The 13814-nt window shown below is 54.1% G+C and overlaps 5 protein-coding genes across 5 annotated transcripts; 3 read left to right on the top strand and 2 right to left on the bottom strand.

Annotated features, from left to right (window-relative positions):
- Positions 1–1101: 1101 nt before the first annotated feature.
- PG997_013862 (uncharacterized protein) lies at positions 1102–4094 on the bottom strand (the record flags this gene model as incomplete). The annotated part of the gene is made up of 2 exons (XM_066818176.1): positions 1102–3825; positions 3900–4094. The coding sequence occupies 2 exons, from the start codon at positions 4092–4094 to the stop codon at positions 1102–1104; spliced, it is 2919 nt and encodes a 972-aa protein (XP_066663868.1).
- A 661-nt stretch (positions 4095–4755) lies between these two features.
- PG997_013861 (uncharacterized protein) lies at positions 4756–5146 on the top strand (the record flags this gene model as incomplete). Its single annotated transcript, XM_066818175.1, has 2 exons — positions 4756–4789; positions 4926–5146. 2 exons carry the CDS (start codon positions 4756–4758, stop codon positions 5144–5146), a joined length of 255 nt encoding a protein of 84 aa, XP_066663867.1.
- Positions 5147–6152: 1006 nt separating this feature from the next.
- On the bottom strand, positions 6153–7645 carry PG997_013860 (uncharacterized protein; the record flags this gene model as incomplete). The annotated part of the gene is made up of 2 exons (XM_066818174.1): positions 6153–6971; positions 7028–7645. 2 exons carry the CDS (start codon positions 7643–7645, stop codon positions 6153–6155), a joined length of 1437 nt encoding a protein of 478 aa, XP_066663866.1.
- A 1418-nt stretch (positions 7646–9063) lies between these two features.
- On the top strand, positions 9064–11060 carry PG997_013859 (uncharacterized protein; the record flags this gene model as incomplete). Its single annotated transcript, XM_066818173.1, has 2 exons — positions 9064–9892; positions 9955–11060. 2 exons carry the CDS (start codon positions 9064–9066, stop codon positions 11058–11060), a joined length of 1935 nt encoding a protein of 644 aa, XP_066663865.1.
- A 690-nt stretch (positions 11061–11750) lies between these two features.
- Positions 11751–13607, top strand: PG997_013858 (dihydroxyacetone kinase; the record flags this gene model as incomplete). Its single annotated transcript, XM_066818172.1, has 2 exons — positions 11751–13044; positions 13105–13607. The coding sequence occupies 2 exons, from the start codon at positions 11751–11753 to the stop codon at positions 13605–13607; spliced, it is 1797 nt and encodes a 598-aa protein (XP_066663864.1).
- Between the last annotated feature and the right edge of the window lie 207 nt (positions 13608–13814).

Raw genomic sequence — 13814 nt, 5'->3', positions numbered from 1 at the left:
GATTTACAGCCGTCCTCGTCCTCTCGATTTGGAGAGACAGAGCAAGACGGCAGGTAATGGGGAGTCTACTAGGCGGAACTTGTACCTCATTACCCATGATACCACCTCATATGGGCTGTACCTCTGCAGCGTAATAGAGCGAAGAGGTCTCCCGAAGACTTAAGGAGCAAAGAGAAACAGAATCCATATTGGGAAGGCGGGCGTTAATCCAAATGCCCCCGAGTGCCCGGGCTCGCTTGCTTCGCGTCTCGCAATGCAGGCCATGGGGACCTTTCTATGTTACATAACAAATCATCATCAATCATGCATAACGAACGACAAATACAATATCATTCTAGCTCTCAAGTTCGCATACGTGCTATATCTCCAAGACTTTTGTGAGACATTATGGTATTGGCTATATGTGGCTGAAGTATGTTAATGGACGTGCCTCCGTGGCAGAGGGCAACGGAGGCCCAATAGGATGGCATTCCACAGACTGAGTTTTAGTTTCAATCTTATACATCCGTCTTGATCGTTCCTAGCCACGATAGCACATTGTAGCAAATGGAGGCAAATACACGTTTATGACTTTACATTGAAGCTGAGAAGCCAGCAACTAATTCTTACATACAGCATGATGCGTAGGTCACCTGGTGGGTGTATGGGCTATGCCCTTCGGGATCGAAATGCACCTTTGCCTGCTTGGCTAGCAAAAAGGCTCCAGCCAGAATGAATGAAATAACGCCCTCCCAGACCTGTTCGCCCGTCTCCGGCTTCCTATCAACGGACGGCCACTCTCACTCGTAATGAGGTATCTTTTATTGGTTCTTCGCTCGACGCAAAAGACGATGCAGTGAGACGTTGTAACACAGTCCTCGTAGGATCAGGATCCCCCTTTTCCCTGCATTCTCGGTAGCGCAATTGAAGGGTCTGGTGCCACATCCTCTCCTCTCTCCCTGGCACAGATTACTGTTTTTGTTTGAAACAATACGTTGGAGCATGCGACGAAGAATATTAGGGGGTGCTTGATTAGTCGAGCACAGCTGCTGCAGATATATGACCATGCCAGGTCATCAGCAGCAGAAAATGTAGTAGAAGGCCCATATAGGGTACAGAGTACTAATACAATGAAACGCCGTCGCTAGATTCGAGGACGTCGGGGCTCAACGCCGTGATCAATAATTCGCGGTTCCCGTCTAGCTCCAGCGGGCCGGAAGAAAACACCGGCACCAACAGAGCTCTGCGAAAGGCGCGTCTCCTAGTGCGGTTCCCGTCTATGCCCAGCGGGTCGAAAGAAGTCACCGGCGCCAACAGAGCTCCGCAAAGGACGCGGCTCCTAACGCGGGCTTCGGCTGCGTCTGCGGTCACGCACCGGATCGCGACTCCTCGCCCGCCGGGTCTCTCTGCGGGACTCGGTGCTCCGGTCCCGCCGACTGCTGCGTGCGTCCTTGTCGTCGCGATCGCCCCTATCGCGATCACGTCGGTCCCTGCTTCTATCGCGGTCGCCGCGGCGGCGGCTCCGAGATCGGCTCCGTCGCCTCTCTGGCCGAGCATCTCGGTCCCGGTCACGATCCCGATCTCGGCGGTCGTCCCTTCGAGACTCCCGACTGCGGTCTCGTTCGCGGTAACTGTCCTTGTCCCGCCGGTCGCGGTCCGCTGGGCGATCCCTGTCGCCTCGGTCACGCTCGCGATCAGCAGGGCGGTAGCGGTCAATTTCTTCTGGGACGCGGCTGCGTTTGATGTCGGGGAGCGGTCGCCGGTGCTGCGTCGCTCGTCCAGTCCGGGAACGGGTAAACCTTTTTCTCGAGCTTCACGCTGGGCTGCCAAATAAGCCTTTGCCTCTTGTTCGCGTCTCTTGATTTCATTTTCTTTCCATGCCTCAGCGTCAGTAAGTTGCACTTCATATGGTTTAGTCGAGGTCCCATGTCGAGATCGTGACGGGCTGCGACGGGCTTCCCGGTCTCGACGTGGCTCACCTATAATGCGCGTACGGGATTTTTCGCGATCTTTGTTGTCGCGGCTGCGTTCGCGGCGATCGGTGCGCATTCTCGAACGGCTCCTGTCTTTCCTTTCAGTGCGAGGGCGCGGTGACCGTGACCTTTCGCGCCTCTCGGTGCGCGTCTTGGAACGGCTGGGCTCTCGCGGCTTGTCGCGATCTTCGCGTGCCCGAGATCGGCTACGCTCCTTGACCTTGGTTCGATCGCGGGACCGGCTTCTTTCCCGTCGGGGTTTAGAGCGACTTCGGTCTCTTTCGCGATCAGTGCGACGGCGAGAGCGAGAGCGACTCCGATTCCGACTGCGGTTTCTAATCTCACCCGGACGGTAGTTATTCTCGAAGGGAAAGCGTTCCCGCGTACGACTGGGTTCTCTGCGGTCTCTGCGGTCCTTGTCAGAGCGGCCTTTTGATCTACTTCGTTCCCTGTCTCGTCTCTCAGGCCTAGTATGTGACCGACTCCGCTCTCTAGGGCGGTCGCGTCGTCGGTCATCATCCTCCACACGACTGCGTGTATGCTCCCTATCCCTATCACGGGTGGAAGTGGCAATACTGCCACGGCGGTCGTCTGTTGACTTGGAGACATTGGCATCTTTCGATGCCTTGGCGTCTTTGGAATCCGAGAGACTCCTGGTGTCCTTTGCTGGAAGTGGTTCCTTGAGTCCCTTAATGTCAATCTTGATTTCCTTCTTGATCTCCTTGGCCTCCTTCGACTCCGTTGGAATTTGAGGGGTCTCTTTGATTGGATGTGCCGAGTCCTTGGAGTCAGTTTTGGTCAGCTCGGGTACCTTCTTTCCTTCCAGCGCTGTCTTGGGCGAGTCCCGACGGAGTGGCTGAATGGCGGAGGCCGGCTTGACCCTGCGCGGCGGGGGCGCGAGAGCCTCGTCGATCTCAACCTCGGGAGCTTTCTCAATATTGCCGTTACTCTCACGTAGGAGATCAGCCAGAGCGTCTCGTTCAATCCTTTCGAGCTCCTCCTTGGACAGTTGTTTCTTGGACTCATCAGGCATGCGTCGCTCCTTGGTGTCTCTCGGCGTGCGCGACGGGTCTCTTCTGCGTCGCTCTCTACTGTCTCGCCGCCGCGGGCTGCGACTGCGGTCCCGACGATCACGGTCTCGTTCTCGGTCTCGATCGCGATGACGAGATCTGTCCCTCGATCTGTCCCTTGGCCTGTCCTTGGTTCTGTCTCTTTCCTGGTCACGCTCCTTGGATCTGTCGCGGTCTTTGTCGCGGTCGGCATTCTCGCGAGTTCGCTCGAGTCTCCTAGCCTCTCGTTCCTTCTCGCGTTCTTTATCTCGTTCCTCGCGTTCCTTCTCTCGTGCGGCTCGGCGCTCATCGCGCTCCTTCTGGCGTTGCTTCTCGCGTTCTTCCTCCTTGGCTTCCCTCTCTTTCCGCCGGGCTTCCCTCTCCTCGATGCGCTTAGCCTCGAGCTTCTCTTGCTCACGCTCGCGCTTCTTCCGTTCCTCGCGCTCAATCTTGCGCTTCTCTTCGAGGATTTGCTCCTCTTTCTCCTTGAGCTCGCGCCTCAGTTTCTCGCGCTCGGCCAACTTCTGAGAGGCATCCTCGGCGTAGTCCTGGTCAGTCTTGGCGCCGCGCTGCTGCTCTGCGAGAGCAGCTTCCTCGCCGATCTCTGCCTTGCGCAAATCGCGAATGCGCTCCTCGATGGCTTTGGCGTCAATCAATTGGTCAATGACCTCTTCGGCCTTTTGGTAGACGCCAGAGCGGTCAAGGGCACCGTCGATCAGGGCAGCAGCCTTGCGACGGTCGAGCGAAAGTAGTTGGGAAGGGTTGCGTTCGACTTCTTTCTCAGCCACCTCAAGAATGGATTTGGTGACTTGCTTCTCGTAATGCTAGAGGTTGTTGCATGAATTAGGTCATGCCACCGGAATGTTGGAAATGCAGGGCGGCATGATGGGGGACTTACACTAGCCTCAAACTGCTCCCAGACTTGTTTGCGAATGGCATCATAGCCACCCTTCTTCTTGAAGCTGTGGGCAAGACCCTCGATGGCTGATCGCGTAGCGGAAGTCAGAGGCAAATCCGAAGCCTTGAACTTGCGCGCTGCTGCTGGCGCCGTCAAAGAGGCCGCAGCAGGCGTCTGCTCAGTTGATGCTGCCATGTTGATGGCTAAGGTAGGCCGGAAGCCGTCAACATTTAGTGGTTGGTTGGTACCATGTAAGATGTTGCAAGGAAACCAACTAGCAAGCAGAAAACAATAGTGAGGAAGAATCGGTTCGTGGGGTGATTGTGAGATGAGACGATGAACTGATTGACAGCAGCCTTGGAGATGAAATTCCCATTCCGCAGGCACGTAATTGGCATTTGGACCCCCCAGACAGTCCAAATAATCCCAGGGATTAAAACACGCTACAGAAGTTCCAGGCGCGACCTGCAAGTCTGCTATCTAATCTTTGGGGGGACAGTGGGGTTCGTGCCAGTGCATTCGCGGGACAGTAATTGTACAGTACTTGCCCGTAGGTACCGATTGCTTGCACCTAAGTGCTGAGAGCGAGCCAGCTAGAGCTTGCTGGAAGAACTCCGGCTAATAATAACCAGCAGGCAGCTTCAACCTCCAAGTGCATTGGAACTCGAACGAGCCTCATCACGCCCGAAAAGCTTCAATTAGCTCGACCCCCAGCAACGTCCAATTGAGTCAAGTCGTGCAACAACAATCGCGCGAAGCTGTCAGGCCATTCCGAGGGCCTTCGATACGAGCAGCTAGAGTTGAAACGCACCCGTCCCCAGCCCATTGAGGCTCATATCATCTCCACTCCTTCACAATGGTTCACAGAGTCCTTTTCTGGTCCGGCTTCGGTATGATGCTCCCTCTACACGACCGGCCTGCAGCTTCGTGTTAGTTTTGCGCAAGCATAGCAAACTACATGCCGGATATTTGGGTCCTCGGTCGTCCGTTGCACGCCCCGTGCCGATTTGCTAACGCTCCTCACAGGTGTCGCCGTCCGAGTCTGGCAGCTCGGCCTCGAGATGCGACCCTTCTTCAACCGGGGCTCGCTCTGGGCGTACCCCGTCTTCGCCGGTGCGGGCGCCAGCTTCGGCTACTGGCTGCAGGGCGTCGACGAGCGACAGCAGGCCATCCTGAACGACCGGAAACAGATCATCCTCGACAAGCGGGCGCGCCGGGCGCAGCGGGAGGCCGAGCAGCAGTCATGAGAGTAGGGACGATTGGTCACGAATAAGAGGGGACATTCTGCGATGCACGACGTTGAGCCGGATGACGATACGCACGCTGTGTACATACTAAGAGAAGAGTGGGCAGTCAATCAATGGGATTGTGCATTTACCCATCCACGGCAAGCAGGTATTCGGTAATAACGTGTGAGTGAGTTCATGGCTCTCTTCACCGAATGACAAGAGCAACAATCAGTTGTGTAAGTATTGTTCGTGTTTGAGATGGTATTTCTCCTGCTGGACCCTTTTTGTTTGGTTTCCTTTTCCTTCCCCTACATGCCAGATTACGTCTTCGGGCGTATATCGACATCTACGATCTCTCCCATGGACGTGGATGTTTTCGCACTGGCAAAGATTGAATATTCAGACCCATTGCTGGGCACCCGGTTTCGAGATGTCGTTTTGCACACCAAGGAGATTCCGGGAATCAGCGGAGGTTATATCTCAAAATACCATATTCTGTTAGGAGTGTGGTAAACCCCATTTGAATCCCATTAGATTTGTTTTATAAGCTATGCGTTTGAATACATTCCACCAGAAAACCGTTCCGATGCGACGAGCGTAAAAGGAGTCGGGCCTTAATATACTGAAATAATCGTATAGATGTATTGCAATCGGGAAGATGGTGTTCTCTACGTCCCTTTCAACCCGTCTGGACAATCTCATATGTACCGAAGCTGGTTACGATAGCTTGGTTATGTATAATCACAAGCGCCTAGTTATCTACTGGACTCTTCGCTAGCCACCGTGTCTAGGTCATAAGCATCAGGTGTGATGCAAACCTCTATGAGAATGCGAATTGTGCGTCTAGTCCGGCGAAATACTTCCGCCATTCTCGTAAGCCCCCATGGGTCCTTTCTGAGTCTGCGAAGCCTCGACCCGTCTAAACACGGGTCGGAAATGAAACTCGAACGCCCCCGATACACGCCGTCCTTTTCCCGAATGCCGTGATTGCGCCTGAAGTAGAAAGAAATAGAAGAGCCGCCTCCTAGTTGAATTCTTCTAGCTTCCGCAGTAGATCCGGTGCGGATCTCGCCTGCACACTTCCAAGCTCCGTAACCAGTAGACTGATGTACTTATCCGGCGTCGTATCAAACATCAGTCGGAATGCCGCCGCTGACGATCTCTCGGGGTCGATCTCGTTGTAAGTCAACGAGTCTGTGGCCACTCGCTCAGTGATGTTGATGGTTTCACAGAGGGCGATGACCTTCTTGCCAAGCTCATGGGCTAGCATGGCAACATCACAAGTTCCGGCCCTTGCGTACATAGCCCCGTTGCTGAACATGGCCTCGGCGGCAAAGAATACCTTTGTTGCCTGTCTCATATGGTTACGCAGCCCGCCAAAGTCTCCTGAGTACGTGACTTTGATGCCTTCATCAGTGAGGGTCTTGGCCAGCTGTTGCCCGAGCCGCTCATAGGGGTCGTCCAAAACTAGTACAGAGAACTTTGTGCCGGCTGAGTGAGCATACAGAATGGCCTTCTCTACCAGCGTGTTTCGGCCGTAGGTGAGGACAACATCGCCATCCTTGATGTGTTTCGCTCCTTGCTCTGTGATGTACTCGTCGGCAACCGTGATCCGCTCGGCAATGAAGATATCTATAGCTTGACAAAGCTCCTTCTTCGCCTGTTCCTCGCTCGCATCCATGTCAATCTTGCTGACTTGCAGCTTGAGCCACCGGATCGCGTTACCCATGGAGAAGCACATGGGTCGACATGCGGTCAGGTACTCGATCTGAATATTGAGCACATGGGGAGTAAAATGGCGCGCAAGTACATTTCCCGGGGGTGTGATGTATGATTCAATCACCTGGGAAGGTCAGTAAGCGGACAAATTACAGTTTCTTCTGGCAGACATGTATATACCTTTCTAAAAGCCAGCAGAGTAGCTTTTAGTCGTGTAATGCTCTCGTCGATTGTAAACGTTGCCATTTGCTGGCCCAGCATCAGAACTGATGGATGAACATCCTTGTCGGCCTGTGTCATTGGGATCCGGCGCGCCATGGAAAGGTGACTGAAGCATTCTGGTATCTGGATCTTCTGCTCCGTGACGACAGCTGAGGGCGGTGCCTTGAGCAGAACAGGTCTGCCTGCGGCTGCGGCTCCTGCTGATGCGCCATCTTTTCCTTTGCCCTTGGCCTTCACTTCGCCAGCCGACGGTCCCAGCTGACCCGGCGACGAAGAGACAGCAGCTTCCCCTTTCGCGACGTCTTTTGAAGTCTTCTGCTGGGCTCGCCTAGCTGCCTTCTCGGCCTTGGCTTTGGCCTTCAGCTCTGCGCCGGTCAACTTCTTGTCTCCTGCCGCATCTGTCGATTTTGGCTCTGCCTTGTCTGACTTTGCATCTGCGCCCGCTTTGCTGTCTTTGCTTGCTTTGTCGTTTTGCTTGGTCGCTGTTTCTTTGGGGGTTTCCTTGGGAGCGTCCTTGGGGGTCTCTACAGGCTTGGGGACCGCCTCGACTGACGCCCCGTTTTGTTCGGTTGACATACCGGGCTCGGGTACGTTGAATTGGGGTCGCAATATGCACCGGGTGTTCTGGACTAGTCTAGGAAGAGTTCGAGCAAGCTGTCGCCGATATGTTGTGTAGTGCACGACGATTATTTTATTCCGCGATGGGAAATATCGAATTGACGTGAGCCAGTGACTCAATCTTCCGATCAATGACTTTGAGGTGGGGGGTGGGGTTGTTCGTACCTAAAATACGTAGCCAAGCCTAGCCCCTCCTTGCCTTCCGTTACCTAAAAGCTGTGCGATGGGACGGACGGAAGCAACCGAAGCAGCCAAAGCCAGCGCCGATATCACTCCCTAAGGCGAACCTTCGGCGAGGCAGGCTATTAGGCTCAGGGACTCGAAAACTGTTGAAACGCATGCATACAGGTAGTGGTACAATTCTCAACTTGCTATTAGTGTAAGTGTAAGGTAATGTGATGCCCGTCTATGAAGGGCAATCTATCCATCAGGTACGTCTTTACAACCGAGGACTCTATATCAATGCATCCTTCCCTTGACAGTAAACGTGATGGCCTTACTACATGTAGTTTGGCCACCTAGAATGTCAAACACAATTACACAAGTATGAGTATTCCCTGGGAGCCACATGTATGCATGTGGCCCCTTTACACATCCAAGCAATACATATGTACCGACCTAGTAATAATATTCAATGAACGTTACATGTCATTGCATGTTACTGTTACCTGCTATGCTATGATCGAGTTGGCGCGCTGGCAATTCAGCCCCGCACAGACCATCAAACGGCTATTTTAGGGCACTCCAAGTGATCAAGTGATTGATTGCCATTTGTCGAGTTGATGCCATGTAACCAACCGCCTCCAAAACTCCTAATCAATGAAGTATTGATCAGATATGTCTTTTTCACATAAAACCATGGTCTACCGAAATTCTACATAACAGGGAAGGACCACACTCAAATCTGCCAGGTCACTATTACACAAAGACCTGTCCGTTGGTGGTGTAGACCTGATGAGCATTATACGACTTGTCATAGAAAGAGATGGAAGTTTGTGGCTTGGAAGGTAATTCTGGACAAGCTTAACACCTGGATACCTGTACCTTACTATCGGTGGATAGAACTGGACAACAAGACAACAACAGAGGTGAACCTGTCGACCCAGTAATATTACACCTGTCAATCCAAATCGAGAATCCCAAGCTAATTAGTGACAGTGTGCTCTTTGTTGCTGTTGCTTCTCGTTTATCAGTTCTGAATACCGCCTTTTGATCATGCATATATGCCTGCTCAGCAGCAACACAAATCGCTGATGATCGGGTTGGACTGCTGTGCAGCTGCAATTTGGCAACCAGCAGCTTGAACTTTTCCTCTGTCTCCACGAGAACACTGTCTTTCCTTGGTGCTGGGTTAACTTTTTCCATAAGCATTAAGAATGGACTCAAACGTGGGCTCGAAAAGTCGGCGTGTTAAGGACACCTCGATCTCTTCAAACTCCACGGATGAAGAGGAAGTCTTGAGTGTCTCGTCTGGTGCTACGGAGAGTCATTTCTCGGATGGTCATGATCTTGCTGCTGGTATTACCAGGGGCGAACACCGTGACCTGATTATTGCCAGTTTACTCGAAGACCATTTCAGGACTTTGGCTGCTGAGCTATACAATTCTACTGCCACCGCTGGAAGTCAGAATTACACTCGGCACTCACCAGAGATACAGCCACTAGCAAAGCGACTGTATGACGAGGCAACTCGGAGATTATCGTCAAACCAGATTCTGTCCTCTCCGGCCGCTTCCGAGAACTCTCGGAATACCCGTGCTCAGTATATGGCAGGTCTGGACAGCCTGACTGGAGCCCAAGCTTTGCCAACAGGTCTTATTAGCCAATTTCGAGGCTTGACTGTTCAACCTTTCCAAGGGCTCTCCATCCTACCAAACCCATCTAACGACCTCCAGCTGTTACATCAAACTTCCCGCAGAAGCCACTACAGCTCTTCGTTTCAAGAAGTCTCTCTCCTCGGAAAGGGAGGCTTTGGCAAAGTCTATCGGTGCTACAGCCCCCTTGATCAGTCTACATATGCGGTGAAGAAGATTGCGTTATCTGATAGGCTTTGGAAGATCTTCTGCAATGGGAACTACGAAAAGCTGAATCATATCCTGAGAGAAGCCCAGGCGTTGGCGAAACTCGACCATCCCAACGTCGTTCGCTACCATCAGGCATGGTTTGACGAGCCCGAGCACTATCCCGTGGCCTCGAATCCGCAAAGTAAGTAACGTCCATCATTACTCAACGTTTATTTCAAAAAAGCTAATTGGTCCATTTTGCAGGCTCACAGGGGCAAATTCAGACAATCGATGGCAGGCCCGATGGGCCTCTTCTACTAGACTACCGCCCGGCACAGTTAGAGAACAACTTGGACTCGCTAGATGGCGAAGCTGATGATGCCCACGACGATGACCAATCTGCCGACTGCGGTATAGTTTTCGGTGAAGACACCCCATCACTTGGCGGTGGTCAGGTTCAACACAACCCGGGCCCCGAATGGTCTGAACATTCCACGGACGACCTTTCCGAGACTAAATCGGCCACGAACGACAGTGACATCTTCACAGACGACAGGTCTCGGTCTATGAACGCCGGCAATCCACGCCAAGCACCGGATGCCAACGTCCATACCCTTTGTATCCAGATGTCGCTGTATCCCATGACATTGGCGCAGTACATCTCGCGATCATCCAGCCGGAGTGGGAGTCCAAGACATTGTTTCCACCTAGTACCTTCGCTACGCATCCTGCTCTCAGTACTCGCCGGCATTCGATACATCCACAGCAAGGGAATGGTGCATCGGGATATTAAGCCGGGCAACATCTTTCTCTCTGCCTTGGAATCTGAGTGCATAGGAGGTTACTGCGATATTGCTTGTGGCTCGTGCCCAACCCAGGAACAGAAAAGTGGTAGATGGTTGAATCCACGGATAGGAGACTTCGGTCTAGTCACCCAGCTTGCTCACGGAGAGATGCCGCCACTTTCAAGAGAAGCGTATCGCGAGTCTTCAGATCACGAGTCAACGGGTGCCTCCAAGGACGTTGGCACTGCACTGTACCGGCCGCCCAAATGGGACAACCTGCGCAATAGCGGGGTGCATCTAGACATATTTGCTCTAGGGGTAGTTCTGGTGGAGATGTTGTGCCCCTTTGGGACGGTGATGGAACGGGCTGACACGCTGAATGGCGTGCAGAAAGGAGATCGTTCGTATCTTTCAAATGTTGAGAAGCGTTTGGCGGAAGAGGGATATGGTTCCGAGGTCAAGGCCAAAGCCGTGGAACTGGTCAGTGGCATGGTCCAGGTCGATCCCGCAAAGCGTTTGTCCGCCGTGGAGATTGACGATCTGGCCCACCAAGTGTTGGTTTCTTGTGACCGGAAAACGGGGTAAACCCATCCCTCCTCTCTACTGGTAAAATTACCCAATCAAGATTTGGCGTGTCGGTGAACACGTCGATAGGTGCTGGGGGCTTATTGGTATGATGTGGCAATGAGATCAGCTAATTTGAACCGTCGTTGCTGCTCGGCATGTTCGGACGACCGCCGGTTTCTTTTCTTCCATGATACCGGGCACTATGTAGCATTTATGGGTGCTGAAGTCACGATAGTAACCGCGAGCAAACTTCCAGCCCGACAAGACCCATTTTACGAAGGCACGAGAACAATAGTTAGATACGGGGAGAGGCAACCGTAACCCACAATAAGTCTGCCGATGGTCGGGCGACGCAGAATCCGTCCACCCCACCCCCCGGATGAAGTTCCCCATTGCCTGGCCATCCCCATGACGGGGTGCAGCCGACGTCACTCGAGGCAAACTGTTGAGCAATAGGATGTCTTGGCCCTCCGGCTTCCAAAAGCCTGCATTTGCCCCTGGGAGGGCGCCTTCTCCGCACGGCGTGGATTATCTAGTGTAGACCATTTATCTTCGGAGACCAATCCAGGCACACATTCCTCTCATCTTTTTCTCCTCGTTCCCATCTTCATGCACCACCTTGTCTGTTGCTGCTGCTGCTAGCTACCCCAAATCCCCCCGCATAGCTCCCCGCAAATAGCCACATCACCGGTCCGCAACATCACCACCATGTCTGACAAGCACTTCTTCAACGATCCGACGGCGCTGGTGAATGCGGCGCTGCAGGCCGTGACTTACACCAACCCCTCCGTAGCACTGGACGCCGAAAACAAGATCTTATACCGTCGGCCCACCAGCACCACCAGCAACAAAGATGAGCACCAGGTGTCCCTGATCAGCGGCGGCGGCTCCGGCCACGAGCCTTCGTTCGGCGCCATGGTCGGAAACGGTTTGTTGTCTGCGGCCGTCGCCGGCACCATCTTTGCGAGCCCCAGCGCCGAGCAGGTCCGCAAGGCCATCATGGGCCGCGTCGACACAGGCCGCGGCGCTCTCGTGGTGGTCATGAACTACACGGGCGACATCCTCAACTTCGGCATGGCCGTCGAGAAAGCCAAGGCCGCGGGGCTCGACGTCGACATGGTCGTGGTGGCCGACGATGTCGGCGTGGGCCGCGCCAAGGGCGGCAAGGTTGGCCGCCGCGGCATCGCGGGCACCGTGCTCGTCCAGAAGATCGCAGGCGCGCTCGCGGCCCAGGGTCGCAGTCTCAAGGAGGTCGCCAGCGTCGCCCGCCTGACTGCGGCGAACCTCGTCAGTGTCGGCGCCAGTCTCGAGCACGTTCACGTGCCCGGCCGCGCGCCTGTGGACCCCAAGTCCAAGGAGAACCTGGGCTTCGACGAAGTCGAGGTCGGCATGGGCATCCATAACGAGCCCGGCTCCGGGAGAGCCAAGGTGCAGCTCCCGGAGCTGGTGAAGACCATGCTGTCGCAGCTGCTGGACCAGGGCGACGCCGACCGCGCCTTCCTCAATGTCAACTCCAACGAGATTGTGCTGCTCGTCAACAACCTCGGCGGCGTCAGCGTGCTGGAGCTTGGTGGGATTACGGCCGAGGTCGTCAAGCAGCTCAGCGAGAATTGGGGCATTCGACCTGTCCGCATCCTCAGCGGGACCTACATGACGAGTCTGAACGGCCTGGGCTTCAGCGTCTCGCTCCTGAACGTGGTGAACACGGACATCGGCGGCCCGAGCATGATCCAACTGCTTGACTACCCCTGCGAGGCGACGGGATGGACGGCTCCCACCAAGAAGGAGACGTGGGAGGCCAAGAACGAGGCCACGAGAGAGGACGATACTTCTCTCGGCGGAGAAAACAAATCGAGTGGGCTCAAGATCGACGCGAAGCTCATGAAGGACACCTTGACTGCCGGGCTCGAGGCTGTGATTGCTGCCGAGCCGGACGTTACGAGATTTGACACGGTCGTGGGTGATGGAGATTGCGGTATCGGGCTCAAGAGAGGCGCTGAAGGTAAGATCCTCAATCAAACAATCACACATTATCTCAAATGCTAACATTCAATTTCTACAGGAATCCTCAGCCATCTATCCAAGATAGAGATGACTGGAGACGCTATCCTGGATCTTGCCAATATTGTCTCTGTGGTGGAGGTGGACATGGACGGCACCTCGGGTGCCATCTACTCCATCTTCCTGAACGCGCTCCTGCATTCGCTTAAGACGTACGCCCCTGGCGATGCATCAGACGTGAAGATCTGGACCGGTGCCTTGAACCAGAGCTGCGAGGCATTGTCTAAGTATACCCCCGCCAGACCTGGCGATCGCACACTCGTCGATGCCCTGTACCCCTTTGTAGAGGTCCTGGGCAAGACGGGCGACCTGAAGAAGGCGGCCGAGGCCTCAAGGGATGCGGCTTTGGGTACGAAGGGTATGGAAGCTAGTCTCGGCCGGGCGGTCTACGTCGGAGGTAGTGGATTCGAGGAGGTCCCTGACCCTGGAGCTTGGGGACTGGCGTGCTTCTTCCTTGGTATGGCTGGATTGATGCCTACGGAAGAAGGGTGGGATACGATTTGAAGAAGCGTCCAGCATATGTAAAATCCCGGAGAATGGCAAAAGTGTAGATTATTGAGCACAAATGATGTTATTTGGTATCTTAGCAGCAGCAATGTCTTCATCCCCCATATTCTTTTTGGGCTAATCATCAACCGCCGAAACGGCTTCTGTAAAATGCAGCTTTCCGCTTCTAGCTTTCCGTCTGCCTTTGCTTGCTCACGGCGGGCA

The sequence above is a fragment of the Apiospora hydei genome (genome assembly GCF_038363865.1).
Source record: "Apiospora hydei strain CBS 114990 chromosome Unknown utg000009l_segment0_segment0, whole genome shotgun sequence".
Lineage (NCBI taxonomy): Eukaryota > Fungi > Ascomycota > Sordariomycetes > Amphisphaeriales > Apiosporaceae > Apiospora > Apiospora hydei.
This window is presented reverse-complemented; position numbering and strand designations above follow the sequence as displayed.